The 15,042-nt window shown below is 40.6% G+C and overlaps 1 protein-coding gene across 2 annotated transcripts; it reads right to left on the reverse strand.

Annotated features, from left to right (window-relative positions):
* Positions 1-893: 893 nt before the first annotated feature.
* sult2st3 (sulfotransferase family 2, cytosolic sulfotransferase 3) lies at positions 894-12,197 on the reverse strand. Of its 2 annotated transcripts, XM_030072944.1 has the most exons (7): positions 11,884-12,197; positions 10,926-11,186; positions 8,258-8,466; positions 5,075-5,201; positions 4,719-4,813; positions 4,426-4,606; positions 894-2,337 (listed from the first exon to the last, which is right to left on the reverse strand). In XM_030072944.1, the coding sequence occupies exons 2-7, from the start codon at positions 11,059-11,061 to the stop codon at positions 2,222-2,224; spliced, it is 864 nt and encodes a 287-aa protein (XP_029928804.1). In that variant the 5' UTR covers positions 11,062-11,186; positions 11,884-12,197; the 3' UTR covers positions 894-2,221. The 2 variants fall into 2 exon arrangements, with proteins under 2 accessions (XP_029928804.1, XP_029928803.1); XM_030072943.1 differs by lacking the exon at positions 11,884-12,197 and having other exon boundaries at positions 10,926-11,838.
* Between the last annotated feature and the right edge of the window lie 2,845 nt (positions 12,198-15,042).

Below are 15,042 nucleotides of genomic sequence, written 5' to 3' on the forward strand. Positions count from 1 at the left end.
CTGATGTGAAGGAAGTTTCATGATAATATAATCTGTGTGCTCAAAAAATAATGTGTTGTTATATCTCACTACATGACGTTTGCTTACTCTCACGTTAGAATCTATGGCCCCAACAACGGCTCTTAAGTATCAGTGGCCTAACTGTGCTGGGAACTGATAAATCCATAGTGCTGTCCATGGCACTGAAGTAGCAGATGGATTTGGTGCAGGAAATGTGACTGAGGATATTAAACTGCACTGGCTACACTGTGCTCAACTGCAACAATTACATATTTCCAGGTAAAGTTCATACATCATATTTCATACTTAAAATGCTTAAGGACCACATGCAGTAAAAGAAAAGGCCTCCACAAACTTCATCTCTATTCATAGATTCCACTCCCTTTGCTGGTTGTTTCATGTTCGTTTTTAGTAATGTTCAGATTTTTTTTATGACGTTAAGTAACTGTAACCGGAAAAATGAGGCAATACTGTTCTCTTTTCCATTTTGCCCAATGTTTATTGTGTATTCTCCAAGGAATCTAGATGGCTAAAAAAAACTCTAAGGGGTAATGTGTGTCATGCAACTTAAAAATGGCCCTGCTTCTGGTGTATTGTGAGAAACATGAGAAAACCCTGCCTGAATAAACTCAGTCAGTGAGTGTGTGTGTATTGGTTGGTGTTGTGGTAGCAGGGGTGTGATCCCACTGGATCATGTGCACAGTTAAAATAAATAACCCATCACCATCACTGTAAAGGTAGTGTTTCTCTCTGTGTGTGTGTGTGACCTGGGGGAAAAAACAGATTATTGCTGACTGTTACCAGAGGAATGTGTGTGAAATTCACCGGGTGTAGCTGCTGGCGATACAGCCTTGATGAATGAAAAGAGCAGATAAGGGAGGAGAGCAAACTTATGATTTAAAAGAGTCTTTACTTAACAGTTCAGGGCATGCACTTGCATGTATGTGTGTGACATGCTCTGGGCATTAAAAGATGACTATACCCAAAAGAGAGTTTTTTTCTTCCTTTCTTCCTCATTTATTGTCAGAATAGAATTTCAATAATTGCTATGGACCTAATCTCCACAAACAAACTACCAAATCATGCCAGTACATATATCCAAAACAACCAAGTCATTATAGACTACACTACCGTAACACAGCGAATCTTAGCAGACTATTACTGACAAGCTATTACTGACTGGAATTTCCAGGTAGTTATTTGAGAATGTCTTTGGTGTTCTGGTAATGATCACAGAAAGCTGGGCTCAGTCAGTGTGTGTGTGTGTGCGTGTGTGTGTGTGTGTGTGCGTGTAAGGCTCTTCTGGTGAGAGTAATAACAGTGACAACGTAGCAATGACTTTTGCGGATTATGAAAGCCTAAGAATTTTGAAATTCTGCAATGCAAATCAGCTATAAATCGAGATGTTGTGCCGATTGTGATCCAGCAATTAAAATAACTGTACTATGTTTGTACAGACAGGAAGATTTAAATAAAATAACCTCAAGAATGCATTGTTTCCATTGTTTTTAACAGTGAGGCAATGAGACTATTAACAAGCTGGTCACAGACTGACTGGAGAAACACAAGTATGATGTTGTGCTTCCCACTTGTGGATGACGGTGGTAAGTGCTTTGTTATTGCAGTGATTCGCCTTAACTACATGGTAACAGCAGCTATATTTTTATGGTAAACATAAAAATACATATGACAAAATAAACACTCACACACACACACATCTATGTGTGTGTGTGTGTACATATTTATGTGTGCACACACAGATGTATATACACACACACACACACACACACACACACACACACCTATATATAGAAACATAAATATATACATATACATCTAAATATTTTTTCTTCTATTGAATCAGCAAGACTAATAATCATTATTACATCATTATTACATCACAAATTTAAATAAATGTGTTATGATGTTTACTATAATTATGCAACATAGTAACTGTGCTAGTTAGTCAGTGATATACACTATTATCCAGCTTATTTTCTTGTCAAGAGAGTATCTGGTGTAAAGATGCCATTCTTAAACATATAAGGTGAACGTAATCAATCCCCTTTCTTCTCCTTGCTGCCACTCCTTCAATCTCTTCTCTCGCACACACACTCTTCTAGTTGCTTATACACACTCCATCTCTTTTTTGTTTTCCTGGTCCCAGGAGCTGGGATGCTATGCTCTCCTCCTCTCTGTCCTCATCCTCCATCCTCCTTGGTCACTCCAGGTCCCACGGGAACGAGAGGCTCTCACCCTCCATCTCTGCTGCAATGACGGACGAGAACTGGGCCTCTTGCTCTGGGCTGAAATGGTTTTTCCAGTCCCCGGAAATCCCTGAGACGAGACGATACACACACACACACACACACACACACACACACACACACACACAGAAAGAGACATATAAACCCCTGCACCCACAGACACAAAGCTTATAGATCGTTAGCTGAACTGCCTCATGCCATATGATTTTAAATTTACTGATTCTTTAAATTCCTCAGTCACACTAGCATTACCTGATCAGTCTAAACCAGGTTCAAATTAAGGTCCAATGATACAAAACAGTTCAAAACAGTCATAGGTTCAGTGGCTACAGTGACAAATCCAGATTTTTCTTACATTCATGTAATCCAGGACATAATCAAGGTGTCAAGTAAAGACATTATGAAATGGCCGAGTATGTGTTCAAGCACTAACAACTGACATCAATGGTAGACCTTAACTAGATATATCTATATGGGTTAAATTAATGAAAAAAATAATCACATTTGCTCAAAATCTCTCCTAAACATACAATAAACATGGGCTTCTCTACTCTGTCCTCTTTTCCATGTTTTTCAAGCTCTGGCGCTCCACCCAGATCCCGGTGATTTGAAATCTATGGAGGCAGATCCTTTCTTGTACAATGAAAGCATTTTTTCTTTCCTCTTTCTTCAGCCGGTCTCGCAAACCCTCACATTTTATGTTTTGTGCCGACTTGAAATGTTACACAAACTGAGGCAGGCAGACATACATTTAAAGACAAAGATCTATTCTGAGACAGGTTGAGACACATTCTGGCAGTGCTCACGCTGGAATGAATTCCATTGTAAAGTTCAGCATGAGGGTTTGCAGGTTGTAACTGTTGCCAAACAGTGAGTGACAGTGTACAGTTTAGGCTGACATACAATCAAGTGTGACAAGACGTTCACAAAATACAAACTGCAGCAATATTCAGGGTCCTGCCTACTGTTGCATAACACAACATGACGCAATTAAAACAGCTATGTGGGCTTGGCAAATTCCGTTATAATGAGCCATTCAGTTTAGTAATAGAGCATCACCCAACCCCATCCAACCCACGTTCAACTACTTAACCTTTATTTTCACACCACCCTCGGCCATTTTACAGTACAATGTCTTTTTGCATTCTTTCTTTCAGACACCTGTCTTTAAAACCAGAGCCACCAGTTTCCCATTGTTGTAAATTTTTTGGCTTTATTTAATAGTGACAGTAGAGAGAGTGGATGACATGCAGCAAAGAGCCTGGCTTGGAATTGAACCAGCCACTGTGGTTAAGACGTAGTGTACACGCTCTACCAGGTGAGCCACTGGGGCACTTCTTGTAAATGTCAGTGATACAAATGAATTCTTGCATGTTTTGGCAGGACTGACAAACAGCATGTTTATAATATATTGTGGTAACACTTTACAATGACAGTACAACAATTAACGTTAGTTAACATTACTTAATGCCGTAATGGTTAATTAACTGTTAGTTAATGATTATTATGGCATTTACTAATGTTAATAATATCTACAATAACCCTTAAATAACATATAAATGAATACCTTAGCATGAACAGCATTAGTACATGATTCTTAGACACATTAGTTAACAGTTAGTTAACTGTTACTTAATGTTCATTACCTGTTACTTAATGTTTATTACAGCATTAACTAACGTTAATTGTTGTACTGTTATTGTAAAGTCTTACCTATATTGTTTATATTAATATTACAACTTGGACTAAACAATCAGGTAATGCTAATGATTATATGCTAATGATTCCATGGCAGCAAATTTGTTCAGGGATGAGCAGGCCACCAACATGGGAATTGTTCATACTGTCTATCATCCCTGGAGTAATTCAGTTAGTAATACAAAAGTGTCAGCTTTCACTTTATTAATTTGCACAGTGGCAAGCTCAAGTAGAAATCAAGAAGAATTTCAAGAGCTTTGTCTCTGATTTCCAGCATTAAGAAAGAATGGCGCAAGTTCACAGACAGACTGAACTTTGCTTGAGTATGGAAATAACATGTCGAAATGGGTGGACCCATTTTAAGTTAAAGGTTGCTGTGTGTCTAGCAGGTTTCCACTTGTCTATAGCAAGAACAGGTGTGCAATGCTGCACATCTGCTTGGTGGACGCAGTGTCCTCACCTTTCCGCAGGAATGGAGACTTGCTGGAGTCCATGATATTCTGAGGGACAAGGGAATAATTGGACATGCTGTTTTTCCTCATGTTGTTGAAACAGCATTGATGTGCTATCCCGTCAATGGCTTCCTCACTGAGATTACAGCCCAGGAAATCTGAAAAACGTCTTAGGGCTCCATGCAGGTCCTGAGAGAGCAACATAGGGGGTTACAGTTAACAGCATAGCACGCAAGATGCTGAGAGTGAGATGGGACACAGACAGCTGGAAATGGAAATGGGAAAAATGTGTGTTTATTACCTGGTTCATTTCCTCATATGTGATGTGCAATATTCTGTCTCCCAGATCTGCATGTCGCCAACTCTTCACATGGTCTGTCCATTTTCCAAACAGCACTGCAGACAACATTGGACCACAGTATATTTACAATTAGCCAATGTTTTTCTCAAAAACGTAGGACCATACTACTATGGATCTTCATCTTCAATAGAACTTGAGTCTAACTTCATCTTTCATGAGGCATGTTCTCAGAAGGTCCCACATATTCATGTTCCTCCTCCATGGTCTAACCCTCCATGCATGGAGGGATAGACCATGCCCTGAAACCATTTCCCAACCTGCTGCCTATAGCAGTAACTAGTGATGCGACCTCTGACCTTTTCCCTTCAGGAACTTGTCCATGAATTCCTCAAAGGTTCCGGGGTCGTCAAGGAAACTGGCCATCTTGTGGAAGTGGTAGGATGACACCATGACATCCTTGGGGTTCCGTGTTACATAGATCACCTGTGGTAATGGCAAGTAACAAACAAAACAACCGAATTATTGTAATACATACTGGATACACTCACAACCTTCGCATATGGTCATGGAAGGCAGTTAATTAATTTTACTTCTCCAGAATACTGAAGCAGCGCACTCCCTATGTTAGGGCTCAGTGCCCCCCCCTCCCCCCTTGTTTCTTTTTTTCCCTCTGTTTTCCCTCTCCCTCATGTGGGTATGCGGTTTATCACTCACTGACTGCTTATCATGCAGTCACGCTACCTACTGCTACAGGATAAAAGGACCAGCTGATTCCTCCAATCTCTGCCTGATCGTCCGTTATCCTACAGTGGTACTTTGTCAGGCTCTTTATTCGTATCCCCTAGTTGTGTTGGTTTAATACTAACAGTATTCTCTGTCTGCAGATCCTTAGAATCCTGTTACCATTTCACCTCCAGCCTTGACTCCGACCAGCTTCACCTGTTCCTGGTTCTGTGATTATCTGCTGTCCTGAAGACCTGCAAAAACCCCAGAACCTCCTCTGCCTGCTAACAACCCTCAGCCCTGTTACAACTGACCTGAACTCTGTCCTGGAAATCCATCGCCTTGCAAGGAAGCCCTGTAATATATAAAACCCCCATGGTGAAGACTCCGGACCTCTCATTCCCCCAAGTATCAAGCTTAGCTCCTTCTACCCTCCACAAACAACATCAACTTACCTGTTTTCTGCATTTGTCTGCATTAAGGTAAAAAAATACCTAAAATAGCTAAAAACCTCTTTACAACACCCTTCACCCTAAAAAAATTAAGATATTGAAGGGATGGGCAGTGCTGCACCAGTCAAACATAAAGACAGGGATGGAATATGATGGCAATGAAAGGAATTGTTAAACACAATCAGGTGCTCTTCCAGGATGAAGGCACACACACACGCACGCACGCACGCACGCACGCACGCACGCACGCACGCACGCACACACACACACACACACAATCTCTCTGGTGTAAAGGAGCACAGCAGCAGAAGGGGGAAAGAGAAAGCACAGGAGCAGCATACCAGAGGCCTGTCAGAAATTAACAGAAGAAGAAGGGCAACAGTGCCTTTTTTTAAAGTTATGGTTAAGGCATGCAACAATGTCCTATGGGAGTGTTAGAATGACCATAGGCGGCTGGATGATGCAGTAAAAGATGCCGAGGCAGTGATGAGGTGTACCAAAAACCCAGTGGTGTTTATTCGCCAAAACAAACAAAAAGCAAAATAATACAGACATGGCAGCAGCATAGGCAATGAGACCTAGCAGCAACACAGACAGATGTACACTGGCACCTTATATACTGTGACCCTGCTACGCTCAATTGGATGCTTCCACTAACGGGTATAGTTAATAAAGTATTCCATACAACGTCATCATAGATAAATAATATAGAATATAACTGTACACCAAATATTTACATGTATTTATATACTACTATTATCTTCCAAAAAAATAAATCAAATGAAACCTAATTACAATAAATACATAGTACACCAACTACCAATTCTTCCCTTTCCTATCCTGTTATTTGGTCCCTCCCAGAAGGTTTATTTCGTGAAACCTGGCGGGATTCTTTTGGCCAAACACCCTGGAGACACAGAACTTGCACTTGCACATTCCTTTTGTGATCTTACCGCACATGCATTTCTGCACACAGTGTAACACTTGCTAACTTACTTGCAATGCTGTTCATCAATTATGAGCAAAATGGCAACTAATTCAATCTCACCCCTTTCAGGTGGAGCCAAGCGCTGACTACAAACCCAGCCAGAAGACACACATCGCTCACGGTTTTACACTGTTAAATACACACCATAAATTATTCAATAAATAGTGACAAAAAATAGTTTGTATAAAATGTGCAAATATGCAATGTGCAAATATTCTGTGCAAACGATAAAATGTAAATATTGCGACTAAAGTGCAAAGTGCCATTATTAAAGTGCATAGTTGTCTACAAACAAACACAAACCAAGTTGTGCAATATGTACAAGGCTAAGCTGGATGTGTGTGTAGGCTGGTGGTGTGGGAGCAGGGGCTCCCATTGGGTCACCCCCCTTTAAAAAAATAACAACTTGTAGAGAGTACTCCTCCCAAGCACACAGGAAGCGTCTCATGGATCATTATATAAATATGGATCCAGGTGATGAGGGAGGATCTGTGTGTGTGCTCTATTATGGAAATCTCAAGAGACATTACATAATAATGAACGGAAATATTTTGCAGATATTTGCAATATTTGCAAATAAAAAAAACATTATCTTTGGAGGAAAAATCAGCCAGCCCACGCTGTAGAGTCAAATACACAGCCTTCCCCTTGGCTAAAAAGAAACCAAAATGCACTGTCCTCTCCCTCTTTGGGACGAGGCCCCTAGATCACATCTGGGACTACTTTGCTTCACATTCCTGATACTTATGCCACTGATTATGAAGTGTGGTCTCGGGACCCTCAGGGGTCCTTGAAGAGCTGCTAGAAGCAAAATGAGGAATATTTTAAATGCTTGTGAGACACATCAGAATGCAACCTCCACAAGAAATCTGGTGTCAGTCCACCACTGCTGATATGACACCATCTTTGCTAATTTGTTTTTACTAGAGTTCCAGTATATATATATATATATATATATATATATATATATATATATATATATATATATATATATATATATATATATATATATATTTTTTTTTTTTTTTTTTTTTGCTAGTTTGTTAACGACCTTTTTCCCATGTTTTTTAAAGAAATAAATTTACTCAGGTTTCAAAGGGTTAAGGTCTCTATAACCTAATTTAATTCACCAGAAATTGTTACAATACAAAACAAATGTTTGAGTGACTATTATAACTTATAATCTCACCACTTCTTCTCCTTCTCCTTCTATTTGTCAGTGTCATGTCAAGGTCCATAGAGCAAAATCACCTCAAACTGGGGTCTGAGCCTTCATGAAAATCAAACTGGGAATCCAGAAAATTAAAAATTTATTTACTATTTTGAAATCTATTTTTGACAGGAACTTCACTCAGGCAAAATATCCCCTCACCTACCTTGGCTTTGGAACTGAAGAAGGAGGCAGGCATTAACTGATAGGGAAGGTGTGTGGCCAGCGCCCGTGGAGACGTCAAGTGGTCCACAACCAGGGCTGTTCTGGTCTCTTCCAGCCAGGGAACCCTGTCCCAGTTCGGAATGGTTTGGACTGGTGTTAAATCCCCCCCATTCAGCACCAATGGGATGATCTCCTGCATCCAAGTTGTACCTGCAGCAATGAAAAGAGCAGAGAAAAACTGAAATAGAGCAAGATAAGGTAGACTAACATAGAACAAGGTGAACATAACAGAATGAATCTCTACTGACAAACCCAAAGTGAAAAATGAAAACCCAAAGAAACAAGGCTTGGTCGAAACCTGCATTTAAAAAGAGGCTGTTTTGGACAGCAGATTTCAAACTGTGATTATATATACAGGTAAACAGCACCAATGTATTCTCACCATCACCTCTCACCATCAGAACATTGTTTCGATGATACAGCCTTACTGCTGTGGTGGTTTGCCTATGTCCTTGTTCCTGTTAAGCCAGTTTTCCATTATATTTATATTATATTACATTTATATTATCAGAGAAATGATTATTGTTTATTTTCCTCTTCATTTCACTCCAAATGAAATGATAACCAGATTTGTGAGATGTGAACAAGGTATGGCAATGTGTGCATTTCCAAACGTTCACAAGGTGTAATCTCATAAAGCATTATAAAATGTTTATTCATGAGAAAATGCTTTTGAACATTTTAATGTATTACCTATTAATACATTAATACAGGAACACTCTGCAACGAGTGATTAAAACTGCCCAAAACATCATTGGCACCCATCTACCAAGCATCAGTGATATCGGGGAGGTGAGGTGCCTGCGCAGAGCCAAAAGGATCCTAAAAGACAACACCCACCCCAGCCACAGCCTGTTCACCCTGCTGCCATCAGGCAAAAGATACAGAAGTATCCGCTGCCGTACCACCAGACTACAGAGCAGCTTCTTCCCTCAGGCTGTGAGACTACTAAATGCACCATCTGCACTCCTCCAGGCTTAATAATTCTATTTTTTACACAATCAATTAATCAGTCAAGAGGGAACCACATTTTAATTTCATTATACAACCTGTTGTATAATGACCAGTAAACTTCCTTGTATCCTTGTTTCCTTGTATTACGTATTATGTATTAGATGCATTACGGTTCCTCTGTGGAATCAGATCTCTGGGTAGACATTCAGACTAAGTGCGCATGAACATGCATGCACGCATGCACACCCCTGAATGCCCTCTCTCTCTCTCTCTCTCTCTCTCTCTCACACACACACACACACACACCACTGTTGTTCTAATTCAGTGGCTAAAAACAATGAGTCAGTGTGTCATGCACAAAATTGGATTTAAGAGGAACAATGTAGATTTTGTCCAGGAAATGGAAAAGTGAGACTTGTAAAAGTTGTATCCTAGTTGACAATCTATCCATGTAAAAAATATTTAAATATTTTTAGTGAATTTGTGAGTTTCATTAATATCATTCGTGTGAGTCAGCCATGTAAAGTTGGTTTTGCTGCAGGTGCATTGTGAAGCATACATTAATTTTCGTGCAAGAGCTTGACTGTTTGCATCATAGGCATATTTGTGATTTAGTGCTAAATATTTTGCTTACAGGCATGACCCTGATGACTCTGCACAGTATTCATAGCTTTTTAGAGTGGAAGTGCACTATCTGCTTATGAGTAGTCAAAAAACCCTAATTCATTGAAGCTGTAAAAAGTAAATATTTCAAATATGTAAAGCATGTGGAGCCCCATCTACTCCTTTTTTTCAACATTGATAACACTTGTGGGCAACTGGATATATCTTATATAGAAAGATTGCATTTTTACTTTTTTTGTAAAATAAGTAATCAAAGAAATTCAATTTGCATTTATTCTTTTTTATGATTTATGGCAAGACAATAGTAGCAGGAAGACAAGGAGGATAACTGGATAAAATGGAACTGAAGGATGTGAAATGTCACAGTTATGGTTAAAGCGTCCTGAAACAATGTACTTTGGGTGGTGCTCCCATTGGAGCCTGTTAAAAAATATCAAATTACCTACTGGTTAAGGTTGTTCATCATTTGGACCTACACTGATCTATTCATAATAAAAGTCAAAGAGGCGCCCCAAAGTGTTTTTTGCCTAGAGGCCCCAGATGTCTACGGATGGCACTGTTGACTTTGGATAATGCCTGTCATATGTGGCTCATAGCCTGTGGCATGATTTGCTGGCAAACTGCTGTGTGAGTCTGCGGCATTTGAAAGAGTACCTCTGAGGTGGGTAAAAAAAAAAAAATTCCAGTCCATAATAATCACATGTAACTAATATATTATAAAATATTATTATTATAATACATTTCTTAAATAATCAGTCCTAATTAGGCTTTTATTTACACAGTATATAATGGTGAGCACTGCACTTACATCACAAGTCACGGTAGATAATACTCGTCCTAAACTAAGTGCACAAATAGTCTATTCAAAGGTGAGTAAAAGGAATATTGCCCTCTACAAGATCCATGACTTTAAACCCAGAATAGTTAAAAATACCTGAGAAATCTATCAGTAACAGATTGGTGAAATTAGATGGGCTACAACTTAATAACTCAGTGCATAAGTAAGAGTAATTACAGGCTTTGTACAGTACCTGATTTGGGATAAGTGACCACAAACACGTCGGTGTCCTCCACATGGAAATCCTGGGCGTATTTGAGGCTCTCCTTGGTGTGAGCCACGGTGGGCAGGAGCAGCCCGTGGTGCAGCAAGTACCGACCAGAGGACATGGCTGTGGTCGGGTCTTGTGGCTTTAAACTTGGGGGAGAAGCAGCGGCAGAGGCAGCCGGTCCAGCACACCTTTTTCCCTTTCTTCCTGGGATGGTTTAGACACTGATTTCTTCTTTAGGATTCCCTGACAGTCCACAGTTTTTTAAAACTTCAGCCTGAACTCAATTTGGCGAATTTAGGTTGTCAGCCCAGTACTTTTAAGTCCACCCACATGTAAAAGGACAAAACCTGGACAAAAAGTAAAGGTCCCGTGTTTTACTACTGTCTGTTACGTAATCTGGCAAGGGGGAGAGGATTTGCACTGGTTGCACTGACTGCCTGTGCATTGCCTCTCCCCTTTTCCTCAGGCTACAAATGGTTTTAAAGTACGTGGGCACCCAGAGTGTTTGACACCACCCACAAGGCACCAAATTATAGGAAAGGTGAAGAAAGCCCAAAATGTCAAATAGTCTAATGTATGATAAGTTACACACTCAAAACGTGGCTGAGACTCAATGTGGGAAATATTTAATCCTCAAACTGATAGCTCTGGTCTTCAGGTTTGACTGCCTGGAACAGTTTTGAGAAAACCTGATAAAAGCACACCTGTTGTAAACACATGTGAGAGCTGTGACACTGTCAAGCTGCTATTCAAGACTCACACTGCTCGTCAGAAGAATAACATTTCATCATAATTTTCAGTACCTCAGTATTTTCAGTACTTTTCAGTTTTTGCAGGACTTTAAGAACAGCATAGCCTTTCAGGGCTGAGTGTTTAAGTTTGAAAAAGTGAAGGAATGTGCACTACAAAAGAGAAAATATTCAGAGAGAAATGTACAGACCTGAGAAGTGGATGGAGTTCAGAAGGAGGGGCGGATTTGTACACCTCCTTCTTTCTCTGAATTTTGCAAGTTGGATGTTTCTGAGTCAAGGCTGTTGTTTTGCCAGGAGATGGAGTTTAAAGAAAGTTAAGACTTTAAGACCAGCCCCTCCTACTGCTTCCTGTTGTCACATTTCTCTAAATCTCTCTGGAATCTATAGGATCGGAATGACATCAGAATCCCTCTTTTTCTTTCTTTCTGTTTTTCTTTCTGACCAGATACTGTATTTCATCAGCACTGGAGAACAAGCAGCAGCAGTGTATGAAGAGAGCAGTGTGTGTGTGTGTGTGTGTGTGTGTGTGTGTGTGCACATTAGGTAACAGTCAAGCATGGTGCCATTGTGGTGGTTCAATAATGAGCGCTTTGTCGAGAATCCAGAGGCCCCAACTGAGAGAGATAGACAGAGAGAGGAGGAGAAAAAGGAAGAGAGAGAGAACTGTGAAATGAGGTGGGAGGGAGAGCTGGGAGGCAGAATACTACAAAAATGTGCTCTGCAGGATAAATGAGTGATCATCAAGCAGGTTTGTGCAATGTTTCAAGCACACACACACACACACACACACACACATACACACACACACACACACACAGACAGACATAAATATAAACTTATGCCCTGTGCAGGGGCATGCAGAGTGGTCAACAGTCTGTAGTCCAAACATGATCACTTTTCAGAGGAGGCCTGCCTTTTACAGCTACTCACTTTAATCAGTTGGAATGACAGAAATGTTCAGCCTTTGCTGCTGCTTCCTAAGATTAGCTACGCTATTTTCAACTTTCCTTCTGGAAATGACATGAATAGAAAAGGCTATGCAAAGTTCGTGGAGCAGCTAGGAGCCATTGCCTCCCCAAAATCAACAAAAAGCAAAAGGCACATGCATGGTAAAAATCCCCAGTGAAGACAAGTTTACATGCGCAAAATGTTCCGAAAAAGGCAATATTCCTATTAAGCTGTTTACATGGCTGATTAAATACTCAACTAATATTTCTGTTTACATGCAGCCGTGCATACTCTGACTTGTTCAACTGAACACAGCCTCCCTCTTTCCTTCGTTTTAACCATCTTATTAAAAAGGTTGGTGTTGTGATATTTATGCATATCCAAAAATCTTTTGATATCCACGTCTTTCATAATGCATGAAAGTAGGCGTGTTTCTCCCTCTGACTAGAAATGTCTCCTTTTTTTGTGAGCGTATCTCTACATCAGCCTTGCGAACTGTTGTCTAGATGTTTTGTTTACATGTCTAAAAGCCCTAGTTGAGACGCATAGTCTGAATATGATACAGGACCAAAAAATGCTCTGAAAAGGTGAATAATACATTCATATCTGTCAGGGACCAAGCAGTAAAGCCATGAGGAAACAGGATTTGTAAATGAAAAGATGGGTTTTATTTTCCCCAAAAAATGCAACTTATTACAAACCAAAGATTTTAAACACTAGGCCTGTAAAAGAGGTCAACAAAACATAACTAAACTCCATATAACAGCAACTAAACCAGATGTTAACTGAACAAACCAAATAACATACAAGGGGGTGAACACAACATCAACTATAACTACTACAATACAAAGCAAACTAACAAAATCCCAACCTAGAGGCAGAGGTGAATCTATGTATAAAATGGTTTATTGACAAAATAGGCCTATATTACGCAAATAAATATTAAGGATAAAAATACAGCATAGCTACTGACTGGTGATAAAACAATAAAACAAGACTGGTGTAAGCACCAAAGTTAAAACAGTGATCCAGTCTTGCCTCTAAAATCCAGTCTAACCTATTTCTTTCTGTACAGTCTGTGTGAGTATTAGTCCACTCCCTGGGCCGTCCCAGTGTCAGTCCTACGGCCGGCTGTCCCACAGTTACACGATCACGTGCGTGGCGTGACTCCATCGGGGCAGTCCCAGTCCAACTGTCCAGTCTGCAAAGTTGCTCCGGTTGCTCCCGGCGCTCACCCTCCTTGCCTGAAGTGGGAGCCGCTGGAGACAGAGCAACAAACTATCACTGGCAGGCTCGCCTATTACAAGAGCCACACTCCCACATACACAAACAGTATGCAACTGAGCAGAGGACTGGAGCATGGCTGCCCTGGGGTTGCCACCTGGTATGTGGTAGACCCAAGTTTCTTTTTAATCTCAAATGGTCCTTGCCACTTTGCCAACAGCTTGCTGCTATTACTGGGGGGGAGCACTAGCACTTTCTGTCCAGGGCTGAAGGATCTCTGCTGGGCTGACTGATCTTACCAGGACTTCTGCTGTTGCTGGACCTCCACTGTAAGTGATTGGGCAAGCTCACTCATTTTCTCCAACTGGTCCCTCATCTAGACAACATTGTTAACAGATCCCCCCCTCTCCTTGTCTCCCTCCCAGATCTCTCTCAGCAGTGAGAGAGGCCCTCGTACCTCATACCTGTACAAACGTTCAAAAGGAGAGAAACCAGTGGAGGCTTGGCGTACTTCCCTATATGCAAAGAGGAGATATGGCAGCCACTGATCCCAGTCCGCTCCAGTGTCATTCACAAATTTCCAAAGCATCTGCTTCAGGGTCTGACTGAAGCGCTCTGTCAGTCCATCAGAGTGGACATGAAGTTAGTTTGTTGATCTGTCAATATTTCATGAGGGAAGCCTACTCTAGAAAAGAACTGCACCAAACAGAAAGCAAATTTCAGTGGAAAAACCGTGGGGTATTTTGTGGCATAATCTGTTATGACTAGCATATAATGGCTCCCCACCTTGCCAAATAAACGGTTTGGTATATCCTGAAAAAGGTAAGCTCAACAACACCAAAAGATGTGGAGGACCACAGAAGACATTTAAAGTGGGTGACCAAAGAATATTTTCCCTGGTGAAGAAAAACACATTCACAACGGCTATTGAAGTCAAAAAGTCTCTTTAGGAGGTAGGCGTATCATTGTCGAAATCTGTGAGAAAATAAATACAGCGGGTATACAGCAAGGTGCAAACCACTAGTGTCACTCAAGAACAGAAAGGCCAGATAAGACTTTGCAAGAACTCACCAATACTTCACAGTGCAGATGGACAGTGACCTGAAACGGTGAAAGCAACCCAAGAGTTACTGAAAGCAAAGAAGTGGAATATTCTTCAATGACCAAGTCAGTCC

The sequence above is a fragment of the Myripristis murdjan genome, chromosome 16 (genome assembly GCF_902150065.1).
Source record: "Myripristis murdjan chromosome 16, fMyrMur1.1, whole genome shotgun sequence".
Classification (NCBI taxonomy): domain Eukaryota; kingdom Metazoa; phylum Chordata; class Actinopteri; order Holocentriformes; family Holocentridae; genus Myripristis; species Myripristis murdjan.